Source organism: Galleria mellonella, unplaced genomic scaffold (genome assembly GCF_026898425.1).
Source record: "Galleria mellonella isolate WM207_F2 unplaced genomic scaffold, CSIRO_AGI_GalMel_v1 utg37, whole genome shotgun sequence".
NCBI lineage: Eukaryota > Metazoa > Arthropoda > Insecta > Lepidoptera > Pyralidae > Galleria > Galleria mellonella.
The window spans coordinates 2,805,734-2,826,121 of NW_026442087.1; the positions used below are offsets into that span (position 1 = coordinate 2,805,734).

The 20,388-nt window shown below is 33.9% G+C and overlaps 1 protein-coding gene across 2 annotated transcripts; it reads left to right on the forward strand.

The window, feature by feature from the left end:
* Window positions 1-656: 656 nt before the first annotated feature.
* Window positions 657-20,160, forward strand: LOC113514180 (uncharacterized). 2 transcript variants are annotated; one of them, XM_052897566.1, is made up of 7 exons: window positions 657-781; window positions 6,542-6,774; window positions 10,726-10,922; window positions 12,163-12,411; window positions 14,739-14,922; window positions 16,446-16,618; window positions 19,773-20,160. In XM_052897566.1, exons 2-7 carry the CDS (start codon window positions 6,543-6,545, stop codon window positions 19,956-19,958), a joined length of 1,221 nt encoding a protein of 406 aa, XP_052753526.1. In that variant the 5' UTR covers window positions 657-781; window position 6,542; the 3' UTR covers window positions 19,959-20,160. The 2 variants fall into 2 exon arrangements, with proteins under 2 accessions (XP_052753526.1, XP_052753525.1); XM_052897565.1 differs by lacking the exon at window positions 657-781 and adding an exon at window positions 2,220-2,257.
* Window positions 20,161-20,388: the final 228 nt, after the last annotated feature.

Genomic DNA, 20,388 nt, shown 5'->3' on the forward strand with positions numbered 1-20,388 from the left:
GCTTTGGTGAAGTTTTTTAAATGTCTTCAACGCGCACGTGACACCTCTAGTGTTGCAGGCATCCCTAGGTTACAGTAACCATTCGCCATCAAACAGGTCGTATGCTTGTATGCCACCGTCGTGATATAAAAAATGTTGTTATTACATATATATATATTCCTTTTAAAAATATGACCTTTGCTTTGGTTTGCCTAAAACCTATGCTCAACTACAATAACTTCACATTGGGGGAAAGGGATTGCTAGCAATATACCCAACCAGGTCGACCTCCTCGCGGTTTCCCCTAGAAACTATCATGGTTAATTCACACCCTTCAAACCGAAACACAGCCATGCAACTGCTTTACGGTTTAAACACGAATGGGACAGAGGTACCCAAGCAATCGTCTTTTGTACAAAGTCTCCCTCTGGTATAATAAAATATATAAATAGGTAAAGAATATATATATATATATATATATATATATATATATATATATATATATATATATATATATACTGCATGTAATAACTGCATATTCAATATGCAGCTCTCCTTGGAAACTATCGTAATTAATTCTTCTTCGTGCCTTACTTACTTACGTGCCTTGGATATCAAAATCATATAATAATATATATAATCTAAATCATTAGGTAAGTATGTTAACTGAACCATGCAGACGGATTCGCGGACGAGCCAGTTGATAATATAAATATTAACATACAATCATACCTACCTTATCTGGTGATTTCGCACGAGTCGAAAATAATCAATTGGCTTCTTTAATTGGTGAAAAATAGACGTGAGTGTTCTAATTTATTCTCTTTTTCATATATTTATTTGTTACATCACTTTCATATGGATTCATACAATATAAACATATAGGTATAGTACCAATACACATATATGGGGGGGAAGGGATTGTTAGTAATGGAGACTGAGAATCCCATTGCTGCCAATATACCCAACCAGGTCGACCTCCTCGCGGTTCCCCCTGGAAACTATCATGGTTAATTCCTGATGAATTCATCATGATGGGCTAACTGGCCTGTTTTCATTCTCATCTATTACTCTTCACTGGTGCTCCGCCAGCGTATCCCGTTAGCGCAGGCGGGGTTACCTTACCATTTTCACCCATAAAAAAAAAAGTACGTATATACCAATGTAAAACATAAACCAGACTTTAAGGTAAGATTTCCAGAAATATAACTGTAAAACCACATCCAATTTGGTCGAGTAGTATTAGTATGTACGAGTATACTATAATAGCCATGCAGACAGACAGATAAACATTCTAAAAACTTATTATTGGTTTCTGTTGCCTCTTAAAAATTTTCATACAAATATCTCATATACACACATTGTATATATATATATATATATATATATATATATATATATATATATATATATATATATATATATATATACACACATACATGTATATATATATACACACACATACATGTACACTAAATATTAATAGTTGTAGCACTTCAGCTGCCCGCTAACAATATGCTTTCTAACTGTAATGGATTGACTGGAAGAGATCTCTGTCAGAGATAAGTCCACTCTTGCTCGCAATATTTATAAATGCATTAACAATATAATTTACAAGTCCAATAAAGAATATATATATACATATTTTGTTTATTTATTTAAATTTTAAACTTTAAAATATCAATTGTTACTAGTACCGAATTCAAGTGTTCTGACACTTCTCTAAGGTTCATCCGTCAGGCATTAAGTCTGCCCTGTACATATACAAGTACTGATAAATAAATAAATAAATTGTTAAATTTTTAATATAGAGAAAATAGTATTCGATAATTATGTTTATTTTATAATAAATACAATTATCATGTAGATAGAAGACAAAACTGTGACAATAATAACAATAGATAAAGTTATATTGTGATATAATATGACCTTTAAATATTATGAAGTCGGTGACCGCGACTGTATCACCGGTTACTTTTTTCAAACCATGTACTTAGCCGGATTTTGATATCAGTTTCACTGTCATTTTGATAATTTATTTATATATTTATTTATACTTTTGCACACATTAGAGTATGTCTACAGGGCGGACTTAATGCCTGATGGCATTCTCTACCAGTCAACCGTTACGATAAACAAAGAGAATAAATGGCGGTGCATAGCTTTAAAAAAATGTACATTTATTAAATTTTTATTGTTTGTATTATTCGTAGATTTGTATATATACTTAGCTTGCAACTTGATATGTGTGGGTTATGGAAATCAGAAAACTAATTAAGTAAGTCATTTTTAAATAAGATATCAAGTTAAAACGTATATCAGATTTTAACCGCGACTTTCATGAATACGACTTTGGAAAGTACTTCGATTAAGTGCAATAACTGCTTGATACTCAGATAAACATATCCGTATACATATCCGTCCACTGCTGGGCATAAGCCTCCCCCATAGATTGCCATAAAGAACGGTCCTGAGCCACCTGCATCCACTGACTTCCTGCAACGCATTTCAGGTCGTCACTCCATCTAGTTGGACATATTGTCAGAATAAATTAAAAGTAAAAACGAACTTTTTTAAAAGCTTTTAATCAAATGCGTTAAAAAGAATAAAATATACTTATTCTTTAAAAGTTTTATCATGAACTTATAACGTATGTATACAATTTATACGATATAAAAGCTTGTCGCAAGATTTAAGTACTCGTATTTATTTAGTTTGAAATTTTCAAAAATTTAATTCAATCAGACCAAGTTCACTTGTTTATCTGCATTAGTAAATCTATGGCTATGTTCATTAGAAGTAATTGCTAATTTACTATAAAGTGGTTTAAGAGACCAATACTTGCTTTCAGTCATCTAATGAAGAATAATTATTAGTTCAATTAATAAATTTTTTTATTGAAATTCTTTCAATAACAATAGGTATAAAACTATGGTTTGCCCCACAAATTTCTGAGCATTGACCATAAAAAATTCCTGGGCGATTAATAAAGAAATTAGTTTGATTTAAACGACCTGGATTTGATTTGACCTGAAGTCGATCAATGGATATATCCCACGAATAAAAGCTAGTAAAAATAATAAATAAACATAATAATAATAATATAAGAATTTTATAACACAGCGAGTAATGCCAAAGTTTAACAGCAATTTAGAGTTTGCGAGCCCTGTATTTACATACGTAGGAGATCAAACAACCAGAATTGCTCTCGCCAATATTACAAATTTCCATATTCGTTCTAGCAAAGGTTTTGTCTGAGCCATTTTCTAAAATGAAAAACGTTTTCGAAGAATTCATGGAATTCTGTCCACAGGTACAAGATTAAAACTTCAAATACATATAAACGATAACCAATGGTAATAACTAAAAATTTTATGTGAATTTAACATAATTGAATTCGCCTTTATTTATTTATTTATTACCACAAATATGTGTACATGGCGGATTTAATGCTAAAAGCGTTCTCTCCCAGTCAACCATAGGGAAGTGTCAGAATACTCGAATGCGGTACTAGTAATTATTGATATACATACATACTAAAATTACATATATAAACGAATAAATGTATATGAATAACAAATATAATTACACATATATGATATATACTATATTATACACGAATTTGGGAATAATATAAAGCACTTATTGCTCGGATAAAGTAAAAAAGTGAGCGTGAACGCATTTTTTGAAAGACGGTTTAGTCGGTAGTCTCTTAATGGCATCAGGAAGCGCGTTCCAGAGTCGTGAAGAATGTAGGAGAGAAGAGTTTGAAGCGTAATCAGTACGGTGAGAGGGGAAAGATAATTGGAGAGTGTTATTGGAACGAAGGTTACGATCATGAGTTTTAAAAAGATACTGGAATTTACTTCTTAAGTAGTTAGGATACTGGGGGTTTCGAAGAAGAGTGTTATTTTACCAGTTAGAAAACAGTTATACTGCTTCCACAAATTTTTATTTAACTACTAGCTGTATCCCTCGGTTTTATCCGCGTAAATCAATGTACCTGTATACCAAATTTCATCATAATCCATTTAGTAGTTTTTGTGTGATAAAGTAATAAACATCTATTCATTCATGCTCCAATCGCAACAAAGTTTGGCTTTTATTATACTAATAGTACATTCAGTGTTGCCAGATCGGGTGTTATTTTGTTTCTATTTTACCTAAAAATTTACGTAGTCGCGAAATTTTGGAGAAATAGGAATGTGACGTAAATAGACATAGGTTATTTTTTATGACAGTTTTGATACTTATAACCATTTGATTATACCCATGAAGGTAGCAATGTGAGATGATGAAGTCAGGTGTGGAGAAGGAAGTTTTTTATAGTGGTAGCATGGGAAATATAAGGGAGAACCGATATAAATTTGTGATTGGGTAAAAATAAAGGAAATTGTATCATTCTGGAGTAAAAATTATTTAAAATTTGTGTAAAAATAAAAAATATATATATCGCATCTGGTAACCTTGACTACATTTTATGTCCTTCATTTTAGACGACTTGCAAAAGAAGGTGATTCTCAATTCGTCTTATTTTTTTTGTTACTATGTTTACGTCTCTTTACCTGAATCGATATTTACATTTATTTTTGCAACTGACAGGATTTACTCCCGTGTTTGACTTCATTTTAATTTCGGCCCGAATAAAACTACCGGTTGAGGGGAAAGGGATTGTTAGTAATGGAGACTAACAATCCCATTGCTAGCAATATACCAAACCAGGTCGACCTCCTTGCGGTTCTCCCTGGAAACTATCATGGTTAATTCCTGATGAATTCATCATGATGGGCTAACTGGCCTGTTTTCATTCTCATCTATCACCCTTCACTGGTGCTCCGCCAGCGTATCCCGTTAGCGCAGGTGGGGTCACCATACCATTTTCATCCATCAAAGAAAAAAAAATGGTCTGTGATTACAATCAATCATAATATTTTGTCTAACTATATACCTATATTAATTGAATAATACTATCTGTGTTCGCGTTATATTACTGTTTTCACATATATTTTTTTTATATCTAGATAGAATTGAATTTGCCTCCTCTAATAGTAAGACTAGATAGATATTTAGAACTTATTTAATTCATGAAAATTTAAACGCAGGCGGGGTTACTATACCATTTTCACCTATCAAAAAAAAACACTACTGGTTTTTTATTAGAGCAAAAAATTGCTTGTTGCCAAGAAAAATTTATAATATCATCGTCATGATATCAGCCATTCACTGCCCACTGTTGAACATAGACCTCCCCCTATCAACAGTAGTTGCCACGCTCGGTAAGCGGGTTGGCAACCGCAGTAAGGCTTTGATGATATTTTAAAAGAGACACTGCTGTCTGTCTATTGACCATTCTTTAGGCGCCTCTTACGACACTAAGGGAAATTGAATATGTAGCCTATATATTCTATAATACGTGAACGCACAATATTTATAATGTGGGTATCTAAAAAACAAGTCATTGTGAAGTATCTACGGTACATCTCGTCATTCGTCAGTGCATTAACTTTGGAATCGTTTGTTTTACAGAGCAATACATACTTGTTGCTAATTGGCAGCAAGAGAAAAGAAATCTTATCAGTGTGTTGTCAAGTATTTTTATTTGTATGCTATCTGTGTCCTGCGGCTGTGCTCGAATGAATTTATATATAAAGTCTGTGTGTTAAGATAAATCTACCCGTGTATCAGATTTTATTCAAGTCTGTTTCAGTAATTTTTGTGTAAAAGTGTAACAAATATCGCATCTTTCCTTACAAAGTTTTAGATTTATATTATTAATAGGGTGTCATGCAGTTATGTCACCAAATCTGACCTGATTCTGATGATTATTTTGCAATTGACAGTATTAATTATAAAAAAGTACCTTTATTACTAAAATTAACAATTTAGTACACAATATAATTTCGAATAATCAATCAAATATTTTGAAAATTCTTGTATTATTGTCACGTTTCGGTAAGTTGCAGTGTGAAAGGTATTAGGTACTTATGTTTCTAACCTAAAAGTGTTCATATCAAAGTTTATTTATTATTATTTATTTATATATATGATATATTTATTTACTCTTTTTTGCAAATAATTAAAGAATACATACATATATGAAGTATAAAAGTGGGTTTTATCGCTAAATCAATCTCTTCCAGACAACCTTTGGGTAAAAGAAAAAAGTAAGAGAAGGTAGCTATTTGGCGCAACAACTATATATTATGCTACTCGAACTAAAACTACTCATGTTAAAAAAAAAACATATGTAAATAATTATATGAATACCATACAAACATATAATATACCTATATTATATATTTTTATTGAAGTAAACTCGGTTTTAAGCATTTTTGAATAGTTTTTTTTATTAATCTACCACCTAGTTCAGAAAACAATTTCAGCTGACAAGAACGGGCAAGAAACTCAGTTATTGTGTTTCTTAGACAAAAGTTTCGTTTATAAGAAAAAAATATGAATTCAAATGGAAAAAAAAACATTTTATACATTGTTCTTTCTTGCCAAATGATTATTTATTTGCAAAAGTTTTCATTACCTCTAATAAAAACTTTGTTTATTTTAGTATGACAGTGGAAATAAGGAAGCGGCAAGCTGGACAAGACAGCCAAAATGGGGAAGGCACTTCTAAAGACGATGCCCCGGAGAGACCAAAATATTGGGACCCGTTGGCGGATGGCGTCCGATGGATTGAAAGCTACGCGGAACCATTAGAGAAATTCTTTGAACGTTTACCTGAATTCATAAGTACATTTATCGCTACATTGGCAGTTTTTACATTTGGTGCCACATTGAGAGGTAAGATTTTACGATATCCTTCAATAGAATTGAATAAAAACGTTACATAAAAATAGCAATCTAAATATTTTTCACACTAGATACAAGTACAAACTTGCTGTTTAGAAGTATCGTTTAGAAAAAGTCATACGCCCACGGGAAAGGAAGGAGTGGCCTGTACTATGCTGGAAACATACAGCCATGGAAGGGTGGAATATGGCAATGAAATTATAGGGTACAGAGGCATATATATATATATAATGTATGTGTAATATATGTATATAATGTATATATATATATATATATATATATATATATATATATATATATATATATATATATATATATATATATAACATTAGTCCTCAAGAATGGCAAACCATGATGTTATGACCATGGCACTGTTAATGTCTATAGGCGACGGTTACCACTTTTCATCTTTCCATCAGCTTGTTTGCTATTATAAGTTATATAAAAAAAAAAAAATATACGAAAAATATATCCAGTACGCAATTTAGTAATAAGTCAATAGTCTGTGACAATTTTACATCTTACTAAATTTAATTTTAGCAGTCAACATGTCAATTAGTAACAATTTAGTAGCCAATTCTATGTTCGCTCACTGATTAGATTATAGACATCAACGTCATTTGATAATACGATATAGAAAGATCACGAGCAGGTGCAAACTAATCCAGCAAATTACGAAATCATCGATGCGATTATAAAAATCATTTATCTAATAAAACAGTTGCTATGTCGAATACATATTCGATTGGTAACATCATTAACAACAATACCAATATGTAATTAACAATACTAACAATACCAAGGAAAGTAGTAAATATTACCGTTAAAGGCTGATATAATGATATTAAATTAATTGATTATACCAGAGGGAGACTTTGTACAAAAGTTGATTGCTTGGACACCTCTGTCCCATTCGTGTTTCTACCGTGAAGCAGTTGTGTTTACATGACTGTGTTTCGGTTTGAAGGGTGGGATATGGCGTGAATTTACAGGGTACAGAGAAATAACACCTGAGTCCTCAGGAATGGCAACGCATTGGGGGTATCATGGGCGAAACAGTATACTCTGTTATGTCCATGGTACTGCTCATGTATATAGGCGACGGTTACTACTTTACATCAGGTGGACCGTCAGCTTGTTTGCAATTCTAAGTTGTATAAAAAAAAAATAATGATTTTTTAAATTTCATTTTCAATCGTATATCGATCATTCTATTGTTTACTCACGTGTTAATCTCACAAATGTTTTGCTTGAAGTACTTTTTAATATATCAAAGACTTTTTGCTTTTTACTGCTCTCTATTGGAGTCATATTTTCTTATCGGAATAAAAACCATTTTATCTCTCGAATTGGAACAAACTATACACTCGTGTGGTCCCGGCATAGAATAGGCCCCCCTTTTTTTTCTGTGGGTGTTTTAAGAGGCGACTAAAGGAGGACGAGGGATGGGCAGCGTCCTCTTAAAACATCTCCAATGCCTAACTGCGATTGCCAATCCGCCTGCCAAGCGTGGTAACTATTGGCAACCCCCCCACCTCTAGGGGGAGGTTTATGTGCAGCAGTGCATAATTAAAGGTTGATGTGATGACACATATTTTCAATTTTTTTTACTAAATTCGGTTTAGCAATTTGGAAGATTAAACTTTGTACAAAAGTTGTTAGTAAATATTACCGTTAAAGGCTGATATAATGATATTAAATTAATTGATTATACCAGAGGGAGACTTTGTACAAAAGTTGATTGCTTGGGCACCTCTGTCCCATTCGTGTTTCTACCGTGAAGCAGTTGTGTTTACATGGCTGTGTTTCGGTTTAAAGGGTAGGATAATGTAGTGAATTTACAGGGTACAGAGAAATAACACCTGAGTCCTCAGGAATGGCAACGCATGGGGGGTATCATGGGCGAAACAGTATACCCTGTTATGTCCATAATACTGCTATTGTTTATTGACGACAGTTACCACTTTCCAACAGGTGGGTCATTTTTGCATCTTTTTAATGCGAATAAGTCATTTTATTTATTAATTAATTAAATATAGATATGTCAGCTAATTTGACAACTAGCTGACAAAAAGTTGATCCATTTTTTAAACTCGATGCTCTATCAATATAATCTAAGATATTTTTATTTTATAAAACATTATTTACTTTTTTATTACATTAACTTATTTTATATTTTTAATATCCTCTTTAAACTCTCGTTACGCAGTATCATATCTTATATTTATTTTTGTCTGACAGAATTCAATAAAGAAAAAATATATTAATAATGAAAATATATATGTTATTATTCTTAATAATTTTATAAATGCAAAAGAAGTTTTTTTTTTATGGATGATAATGGAATAGAACATCCGCTTGCGCTATCGGTATTACATTAAAAAAAAACATAGGATACTTAATTTTTATTTTCACGTGGGCAAAACTTCTAATAAATTAAATTTATAAATAAACAATAATTTAATTTGTTGTTATATTATATTAATCCTATAAGTATTTGGTAATATTATAATATCTATTGAAGTGGAAATCTCCACCTTATTTGTTATCAGTTAAAATTTATTTCATTGACACTATCTTGTTATATGTCCTTATCTATTGTTATTATTTTTGTTATTTTCAACTTGAAGTCAAAACTTGCTTTTCTAATTTTTTTCAGTCCTTCCTTTTTTAAAATGGAATGTTAACCCTCCAGCGATATTAGTACATTGACCAGTGAGGAGTGATTTGTGAGGTTAAAGTTTTTTTTTTTATGCAACTTAGAATGTCAAACAAGCTGACGGCTCACCTGATGGAAAGTGGTAACCATCGTCTGTAGACATGAGCAGTACCATGGACATAACAGAGTATACTGTTTCACCCATGATACTCTCCATGCGTTGCCATTTCTAAGGACTCCGGTATTATTGCTCTGTACCCTGTAAATTCACTACCACATCCCACCTTTCAAATCGAAACACAGCCATGCAAACACAACTGCTTCACGGTAGAAACACGAATGGGATAGAGGTGTCCAAGCAAACGACTTTTGTACAAAGTCTCCGTCTGGTTGGGTCAGTTATCCATTGAATACACTAGGAGTTAATTATGATATTTTTTCAAGGAGAAAATGTGAAGGTCAACATCATACCTATATTCCTAGTAATGAAGACACTAGTTCTCATTGGTGATAACCGCTTCTCCCCGAGTTTGTCAGTTCGTATACCTTCTGCTATTCCATGGTACACCATGTTACTTGCATTTTTCCAGTCGATTCCTCAAACCTGAAAGTTGTGACCATCAAGAATGTTCCTCGCTACGAACCCTCTTTAAGATTTCTTATTTTGGAAATTAATTAATTAATTATGATAACAACTCGTGTCACTGTATACACAAGTACTTAGCAACATAGCTTATTTCAGTCAAATAAGCAACCAAAGTATGTTATTAAAAAAAAAAACGGTCTACGCTGGTGGTATACCAGAGAGGGATGATAGGTGAGGATGAAAGCTGGTCAGTTTTTTTTTAATGGATGATAATGGAATGGTGACCATACCCGCGCTATCGGTATACACTGGCGGGGCACCAGTGAAGGATGATAGGTGAGAATGAAGCAGGTCAGTTAGCCCATCGTGACGAATTCAACAAGAATTGTTCACGATGGTTTCTAGGGGGAACCACATGGAGGTCGACCTAATAGGGCATATTGCTAATAATGGGTCTGTAAAACTCCATTGCTAACAATCCCTCCCTCCCCCAACGCTGGTCAGTTAGCCCATCATGACGAATCCCTTAAGAATTAACCACGACGGTTTCCAGGGGGAACCGCGTGGAGATTGACGTGATAGAGTGTATTGCTAGCAATGGTGCTATCACATCCCCATTACTAACAATCCCTTTCCCCCTATATATTATTTAGTAAGCAATCAAGAAACTCCACAATTTATGTTCTCTTCTTTTTAGGAGAATGGATAGTAATATTAGTGACTGCGTTGAAGCAGATCACGGGGCACACGCAGAGTGGGAAGAATCTGACCACAGAAGAAATCTACATGTTGATGACACCGAAGAATTTGAAAATGGAACACTTCAGCGTGATCTTCATTTGGGCGCATGTCGTGTCCCTGAGCATGTATTTCTTAATAGGGGGATTTTTACATGTGAGTAAAGAGATTTTTTTTTTATACCACTGAGGCGGCAAACAAGCGTACGGCCAACCTGATGGTAAGCGGTTACCGAAGCCTATGAACGCCTGCAATACTAGGGGTATTACGCGCGTTGCCGACCCTGAAGGAACCTTTTTTTGATACTAAATGCTCTAACCATTTGTATAACAAATTTCACTCAGAGTTATTTCGGCGTTTTCGTGCTTGGCGGCGTGTCTGTTTGTGTTTAGTATTATTGTATATTTATATTAAAAACAAGACAACAACAGGATATAAAAATAAAATAATTATAGATTGTACCCTATATATAAAAAATACAAAAACAAAAATCTTGTCACGTTAAAATATTTTAAATATGAATACATTAATGTTTATTCGAAATATGTACTGTATACATACATACATATATATATATATATATATATATATATACTGCATATTGATCTGATATAGATATTTATATCAGGTCAATATGCAGTATTATATATATATATATATATATATATATATATATATATATATATATATATATATATATATATATATATATATATATATATATATATATATATATATATATATATATATATATATATATATATATATATATATATATATATATAATATTCAATTAAGTAATAATATTGCAATAACAAATCGTTATCTATAAAGTTTCAAATAGATATACGTATATTATTATGTCATTTATTTCTTTGTCATTTTTGGATTATACACAACATGATAATTATAATCGAATACATGTGTACTGTCACATACATTAATTTATTAAGTCTATCGTTCTGAGTAATTCTGTAATTTATCATAAGTATTTATTTATTTATTTATAAAAAAACACACTAACAATATGCTCACAACAATTAAGCAGACAATATACAATGTTATAAGTAAGTAAAAGTGAAAAACTATTATTCAAAAATGCTTAAATCTAAGTTTACTTGAACAAAAACATTTCACTCCTCACTACCAAGCTTAAGGCCATATGAACACATCAATTAAAGGTGTATACAGCTCTCACAGATGAGCGTCAATGTATACTAATTACCAATCCATATTATTAATAAGCCTTAAGATGCTTAGTCGCCTCTTACGACATCCACGGGAAAGAAAGAGGCGGACTATTCTATTCAGGGACCACACAGTGAAGTTGAACAATATTTATTATTATTTTATAAAACTTTTCATGGTTATTTAATTTTGACAACATTCTTTTCAGTGGTACTTCTACATGAATAGAAGACATTTGGCCCACGAATGGAAACTCCAACCGAACAAGTGGCTTTCGCCCGAACTCGAGCGCCACGAGATTTTAGTTGGCACTTTCTCCCTCCTGATCACCGGCAGCTTCTCCGCTCTTTTGGCTACATACATTTACAATGGGAACCCTTCCACTGTCTACTATCAGTTCGACGAGTACGGCTGGCTGTGGTTCTTCTTGCAATTCCCCGTGATTTTTATATATGCGGTGAGTTACTTTAAAAGTTTAACAAGGGCTCTCACCGGATACTGCAAACTACAACAAGCTTTTCTTTTTTTTAAATTTTATTTTAAGGGCTTTTACCTTCTTCAGGTATATCCCTGAACCAGTCCTATCGTACTCTGAACAGATTTCTCAAATAAAACTTTAGTTACTTTCCCTAGACGCGGAAAGAGAAAAATATGACCCAAGTAGGATGCTCAAAACTGTTTGCAAATTTTTCAAACACCGCAGCACTTAATTTGTGTCTGTAGCCCACTCACACATAAACGATATATGTATATCCATTGGAAAATACAGTTTATATCCTGAGGAAATAGAAATATCGCTACAAAAAACATCTTAAAATTCCTATTAATGGTAGGAATTAGCAGCGAACTTTATACATTTTATTATCAACTTCCTATCTTGATCCCAAAAGAATTCAAAGATTTATCATTATAAAATTTAAACATGCTATTCAGTTAAATCCTGAGTGAGATCTCATCAAACTACAGTCTCCCAGCTAGGAGCCTGAAAGCGTTTAAATTGATATTTATTCAATTCAGCTGGCTGTTTGACTTGCTCGAGATTCAGTAATGCATTTACATTACATAGGTAATCCTATCTTCGAAGTGATGTAATCCTTTCATATTATAAATACAGTTATACTTAATATTGTGAAACCTGAATTTCCAAGTAATGTAATATTTATTACGTAATCATTAAGTTCTGAATTTTTAAGAACTGATTATAAAATATATTTATGTTTCATATTTAAGCCTTTACCAAAGTATTCAATAGTCTGGTATTCCTTATTTTAGTATTTTTTTTTTCTTATAGAATCAGCATCAACATAATATTTATATTTAGTACCAGTTATTTACTAAGAATGTAGAAAAATTGTATTGGTAATTGTATCGACGGTCTTCTCATATGGTACAGTTTTGAGTTCATAATCTATATTTTGCAATGGTTTTTGCTTAATCCATCTGTCCACTTAAATAATGTTTCGTCGTGTATACACGTGGTTCTGATGGATTGTTGAATGGAGCTGAATTTACCTTCTCATTTATTTCTTGTAAAAACGCTCACAAGTATTCTGAATGAACAATATCGTATGAATTATATTTTTATAATTTACTAAATAACTGAAATATAATCACAGAAACACGTTTGCTTGTGTGAACGAGCGTGGAACAGAAGAATAAATTTTTTACTAGAACATAAACCATAAGAAACTGAAATCCTGCCAAATTAGGTATAAATTATGATTAATTGAACTAAATATAAAAATGATATTTAGACATGTTGAAGCATTATAATATTCCGTAAACACCATCTGATATAAAACATTCTATTTACATTTTTTTTTCTGAATAACCATAAATGGACTATGAATTAACAAATCAATGTTTAAAAAGAAGCTTTTATGTGATTCTGGTACTTGCAACCGACTCTTCAAGCTGATGAAGTATTCTTTTTTTATTCTTTATTGTACACAAATTATACTGTTAATCACAATTCATTATAAACATAATGTACAAAGGCGAGCTTATCTCTAATAAGAGATTTCTTCCAGCAAAACCTTTTCATGTATATTAATAGGATTGACAAAATCACTACCACCGCCATGTAACGGCTGTCAGTTTTTTTTGCAACTTAGTATGGCAAATAAGCTAATGACCCACCTGACAGAAAATGGTAACTGTCGCCTAAGGACATGAGCAGTATCATGTACATAATAGATTATATTGTATCGCTCATGATACTCCTTATGCGTTGCCATTGGGAAAGTCATTTTGAAAATATGACAATATTGAGTATTGTATGTTGGATTGTTACCATAACAAATCGACAAACGAAGCAATATAAATAAAACTTTGTATAAATCACTAAGTCGGTGTATTTCAGCCATTTTATGGAATGTACTTACTAATGGAGAGAATTTAATTTTTATTTCTATAAATTGTATTTTTTTTATACAACTTAGAATGGCAAGCAAGCTGACGGCTTACCTGATGGAAAGTGGTAACCGTCGCCTATAGACATGAGCAGTACCATGGACATAATATACTGTTTTGGCCCATGATACCCCCCATGCGTTGCTATTCCTAAGGACTCAGGTGTTGTTCCTCTGTACCCAGTAAATTCACGCCATATTCCACCCTTCAAACTGAAACACAGCTATGCAAACACAATTGTTTCACGGTTGAAACACGAATGGGACAAAGGTACCCAAGCAATCGACTTTTGTACAGTTTCCCTCTGGTATTGGTATTGGTATGTTTTACAAATTAACCTATTTTTTTATGTATTTCACCATTCATTTCCAGGACTACACAACTTACATACTCCACCGTCTGTACCACACACCGTGGCTCTACAAGAGATTCCATAAGCTTCACCATAAGTACAAGCAGCCGACCGTTTTCTCCGTTACCGCTATACACCCTGTGGAGATCATGCATATTCAGCTTACTATGTGTCTACCTTTATTTACAATTCCCACACATTGGTGTAAGTAAATTTCTTTTATGGTTAAATAATCCCATAGCAGTGTACAGAAAGTAAATAAATAAATGAACAACCCTTTCATGTTCTAAAAATTGAACGTCATAGATGTTCGAGAAACGTCGACTTTGCTTTACGTTTCTGAGAACAATAATATTGCCCCCAGATTAGCACAGCTTTTTTTTTAAATAAATCTCTGTTAATGTAGCTTTCTACAGACAAGTAAATTTGAAAATAGGTCAAGTATTTATTGAGTTTATCCATTAAAGATGAAGAATTAAATCTTTCCTGTTTATACTATTAGTTTAGATGACATGCGAAATGGCAAACAAGCTGATAGCTCACCTGATGGGAAATGACAACTGTTACAGTATAGAAAATTTAGTGATGCCACTACAATAGAAAGCAATTGTTGGCAATGGAGTTTGGCAGCTCCATTGCTAGCAATATGCCCTATTAGGTCGTTCTCTACGTGGTTCCCCCTGGAAATCATCGTGAACAATTTTTGTTGAATTCATCACGATGGGCTAACTAATCTGCTTCATCCTCACCTATCGTCCTTCACTGGTGCCCTGTCGGTGTATACCGATAGCACGAGTGGAGTAACCATTTTATTATTATCCATTGAAAAAAAAGTTTGTGTAAATGTCTGTAAGCTTAAGTAATCAGAGATTTTTGTTTGCAAGTCGAAGATTATCCTTGTTGTATTTTTCTTTTTTTTTTTTACATTACAAACAAGCGCACAACCCATCAGATGGTAAACTGTTAGCTAGAGCATGACTGCAAACATTATTACGTATGTCGATATTTCTGAGAGAATGTTATGTTCATTCGAAGTATTTCATATTATTTTAAGCTTTATTCTAAGTAAGATCTCTACAAGAAGTTCATTTTAAAAAAGGGAGTAATAGGTTTCGTCAGGGTCGGCAACGCACACGTAATACCTCTGGTATTGCAGGCGTTCATAGGCTACGGTAACCACTTACCATCAGGTGGGGCTTATGCTAGTTGTCACCTTAGTGGTATAAAAAAGTAAAGTTCATTCCACAATCAGAGCAAAAAATAGTTTTGGAATATTGAATTGAAAAGAAGAAATAATGACGTCACATATGTTATTTCTCATTTATCCTCTATACTTCCTCCATACACTAGGTGGTAGACATCATGGACAACATCGTAACCTTCAAGAAAAGAGCATATTTTCTTTTTAAAAGGGCATCAACACATCTGCAATTTCTCTGGTGTTACGGATGCTTATGGGCAGCGGTAGTCACTTACCATCAATTGAGCCGCATGCATGTTTGTTCCTTGTATTATAAAAAATACATTTCTAACGAGAGTTGACATTAGGCAGATGGTTGATTCTAAAACTATAAGTTAAAATCTTGGGTAATATAGTTAAAAACGTATTACGTTGACCCCAAAACTTATATTAACCCAATTGGTTAAGTATCCTTAACTCAATTATATAAGTTTTAGGGTCAACTATGATGATTTGGAGCTAACGATGACGTTTTGTTTTGTTTCAGTGCCATTCTACGTCATTGCTATTTATAATTACTACCATGGCATCATTGATCACTCCGGTATTAACTTCAAATCCTATTGGTGGCAACCCTGGCAGCCGGACGCTGAGTTCCATGATAAACACCATGAGTTCTTCCATTGCAACTTTGGCTTTAACATGAGCCTTTGGGATAGAGTAAGTAAAAAAAATTATACATCATTTTTATATCGTACCAACTTAGTGTCTGCGGGAGAAAGGGATTGTTAGCAATGGAGACTGAGAATCCCATTGCTAGCAATATACCCAGCCAGGTCGACCTCCTCGCGGTTCCCCCTGGAAACTATCATGGTTAATTCCTGATGAATTCATCATGATGGGCTAACTGGCCTGTTTTCATTCTCATCGATCACCCTTCACTGGTGCTCCGCCAGCGTATCCCGTTAGCGCAGGCGGGGTTACCGTTCCATTTTCACCCATCAAAACAAAAAAGAGAAACTTAGTGTCTGCTAGATATAGATAGATCGTTATTTGTATTGTGAATTTATAGTAAAATTTTCTTTCCGATTGATCGCATTCATTTATAATATTGTCACTATATTGCCGTACGATCTCGGCATAGAATAGACCACCTCTTCTCTTCCCGTGGATATCATAAGAGACCTTAATGATAGAGGGATGAGCAGTAGCGCCTTTCGGTAAATACCATGAAATCCTAACTGCAGTTGCCAGCTCGTCTTTTATTTTTTAATACAACTATGAATGGCAAACAAGCTGACGGCCCACCTGATGGAAAGTGGTAACCGTCGCCTATAGACATGAGCAGTACCATGGACATAACAGAGTATACTGTTTCGCCCGTGATACCCTCCATGCGTTGCCACTCCTGAGGACTCGGGTATTATTTTTTCTGTGCCCTGTAAATTCACTGCTATATCCCACAACTGCGTTACGGTAGAAACACGAATGGGACAGAGGTACCTGAGCAAACTACTTTTGTACAAAGTCTACCAAGCGTGGTAACTACTAGCAAAATCCCTATGTTCAACAATAGGCAGTTAATGGCTGATACAAGTATTATGTATCTTTTAACAATACAATTATCCCAAATGTCTGTCTATCTATCTATCCTATTTAAGAGCTGCGCTCTTGTCGGTGGAGCTCTTGCTACTCACTACGATTTTCAACGAGTCTCTTCACCTCTTGATACGACACGACACCAACTCCTTCCTTGATCTGCCTGATGTAACTTTGTCTCGGTCTCCCTCTTTCCCTCCTTCCTTCTATCTTACCTTCTATTATAATGTTCATAAGTTCATCGTGTCGTATCAAGTGTCCCAACATTTTTCCCCTTCTGTCCTCAATAGTTCTAATAATTTGTCTTTTTTCCTTAACCCTAAGCAGGACCTCCTCATTGCTAATTCGATCCCTCCAGCTAATTTTCTCCATCCTTCTCCAGCACCACATTTCAGAGGCTCTAAGTTTATCCATTTCCTTTTGAGTTAATGTCCACGTCTCACATCCATACAAAGCCATACTCCAGATAAAGGTTTTGATAAGCCGCTTTCTAATATCCCAAATGTACTACAACAATATTAGAATATTCCCCATTACGGCCGATATTAAGAAAGGCGTAGGTAATATCAAAATAACAATGTAATACGTACTTTAATATAATGCGATGCGACGTTTATTGTATTATAGGCGATGTTATGCTGTGTACCGATTTGGAAATTTGCTAGATAAAACACCGACCTCCTTTGCAATACAAATTTTTTCCAATAACTCTGAACAAAAGCTCAAACAAAGTGTGCATAATTAAATTGACTATACAATATAGGAGGAGCCAATACTAATATTTATAGGTTTTTGTCTTTTAATTACGATATGGAATAACAATATTTTTATTCATATGTAATATTTAACACTAGCGACCCGTCCGTTTAATTATTTTGGTCGGTATTTCTATCAACTTTTAAAATGTAAAAACTTGATTATTGTGACATAACGATAATAGTCGAGAAGTTTTTTGTAGTTACTGATATTTTCTTCAATATTGTAGAACATACTTTTGTTCTATCACCAATAGTCTCCGTAGCGCACGCGACGAAATATATTTTGTAACATTTTTTGTACACCTTGAGTTACGTTACTAAAGTTTTAGTAAAGATCCCTAATCTTTTCTAGCAATAAATATAGCCTATGTTACTCAAGGTGAATGTAGCTTTCTAATGGTGAAAGAATTTTTGAAATCGGCAAAGTAGTTTTTGAATTTATTCATTACAAACATACATACATACAAAAATAGAAATCTTTCCTCTTTATAATATAGTGTAGATGTACAATATTTATTCCCAAAGAGTGTTGACGTCAGGCAGGCGGCCGCTCGTAAAACTGTAAGCGAAATCCTTTAGAAATATGGATAAAACCATATTACGTCAGCCCCAAATAATAATTGGAATAAGGGTAGGGTGATGATGATGGAATGACAATATTTTTAAATTTTTTAATATTCCATATTATTACATGTAATTTTAAAAAGGTCTTAGGTGGTCGCTTAGTCCCGACATGGAATACCACGGCCACTCCCTTACTTTATCGTGGATGTCGTAAGAGGCGACTGAGTGAGGGCATAAGATGGACTGCAGCGTTCCCCTTAAAACATCACCAAATTCATTTATTGTATCTGCCAATATCTACGTTGTAACTTCTTGATGAAATTTCATTGTATAATATAATTTTCCCAAGAGACTGTGCCTACATGTAATATTGCACAGTGATTATTCACAATTTCAAAGCGAACTTTGCACCGTTCCCTAATTTGTAAGTGACCTAAATTAATCAACGTAACTTGAATGTTTCGTCTTATACTCACTCGCGATACAACCTCTGTGCTAGGCAGTCCATTCAATATACAAGTTTACATTTTATATCTTGAATTATTCTCGTTATTTACGAGTACCACCTCCACAAACCGCGTTGAGTCTTCATAACAACTTCAGCCAAACTGGTGACCCCGACGTGATTTCCGTGAGCGCAAATCTCTATCGGCTTTCCACAAGCGGATTCCACTGATTTGAGATTTCAAGAAGCGTACAGTCACAGGAATCCAATTTTCAATGTGATTGCTGAACCCGAATCCTCTTAACTACATCAGCCAAAAGACTACAGCATGGGGTTCTTCAAAAGGAGGATAAAGAGACTGCTTCAGGGTCGGCAATACGCGCGTAATACCCCTGGTATTGCAGGCGTTCATAGGCTACGGTAACCACTTACCGTCAGGTGGGCCGTAGGCTTGATTGCCACTTCAGTGGTATAAAAAAAATTAATATAATTCTCTTTTTATTTTCAGTTGCACGGCACGATGAGAAAGAAGAATGTTTTATATACTGAAGACACGTATCATGGAGAAGCGCCAGCAATCGATTCAGAGGAAGCCAAGGCTCTCATAGAAAAAGATCCAGAGCTCAAAGAATACTTTGAACAGAATAAACAGAAGACTGTCAAATCTAAGACTGATCTAGATGCAAATAAATAAGCAAAAGTATACCTTAAGCTGTATTATTAAGATTTACTTTTAAACCGACTTCAAAAAAAGGAAATTGTTCGTATGTATTTCTCTTTTAATATTTGTTACCTTTTAACTCCGGTTGTGAATTGATTTGGAAAATTCTTTTACCAGAGGGAGACTTCGTACAAGAGTCGTTTGCTTGGGTACCTCTGTCCCATTCGTGTTTCAACCGTAAAGCAGTTGTGTTTCGGTTTGAAGGGTGGGATATGGCGTGAATTTACAGAGTACAGAGGAATAACATCTGAGTCCTCAGGAATGGCAACGCATGGGGCGTATCATGGGCGAAACAGTTATACTCTGTTATGTCCATGGTACTGCTCATGTCTATAAGCGACGGTTACCACTTTCCATCAGGTGAGCCGTCAGCTTGTTTGCAATTCTAAGTTGCATAAAAAAA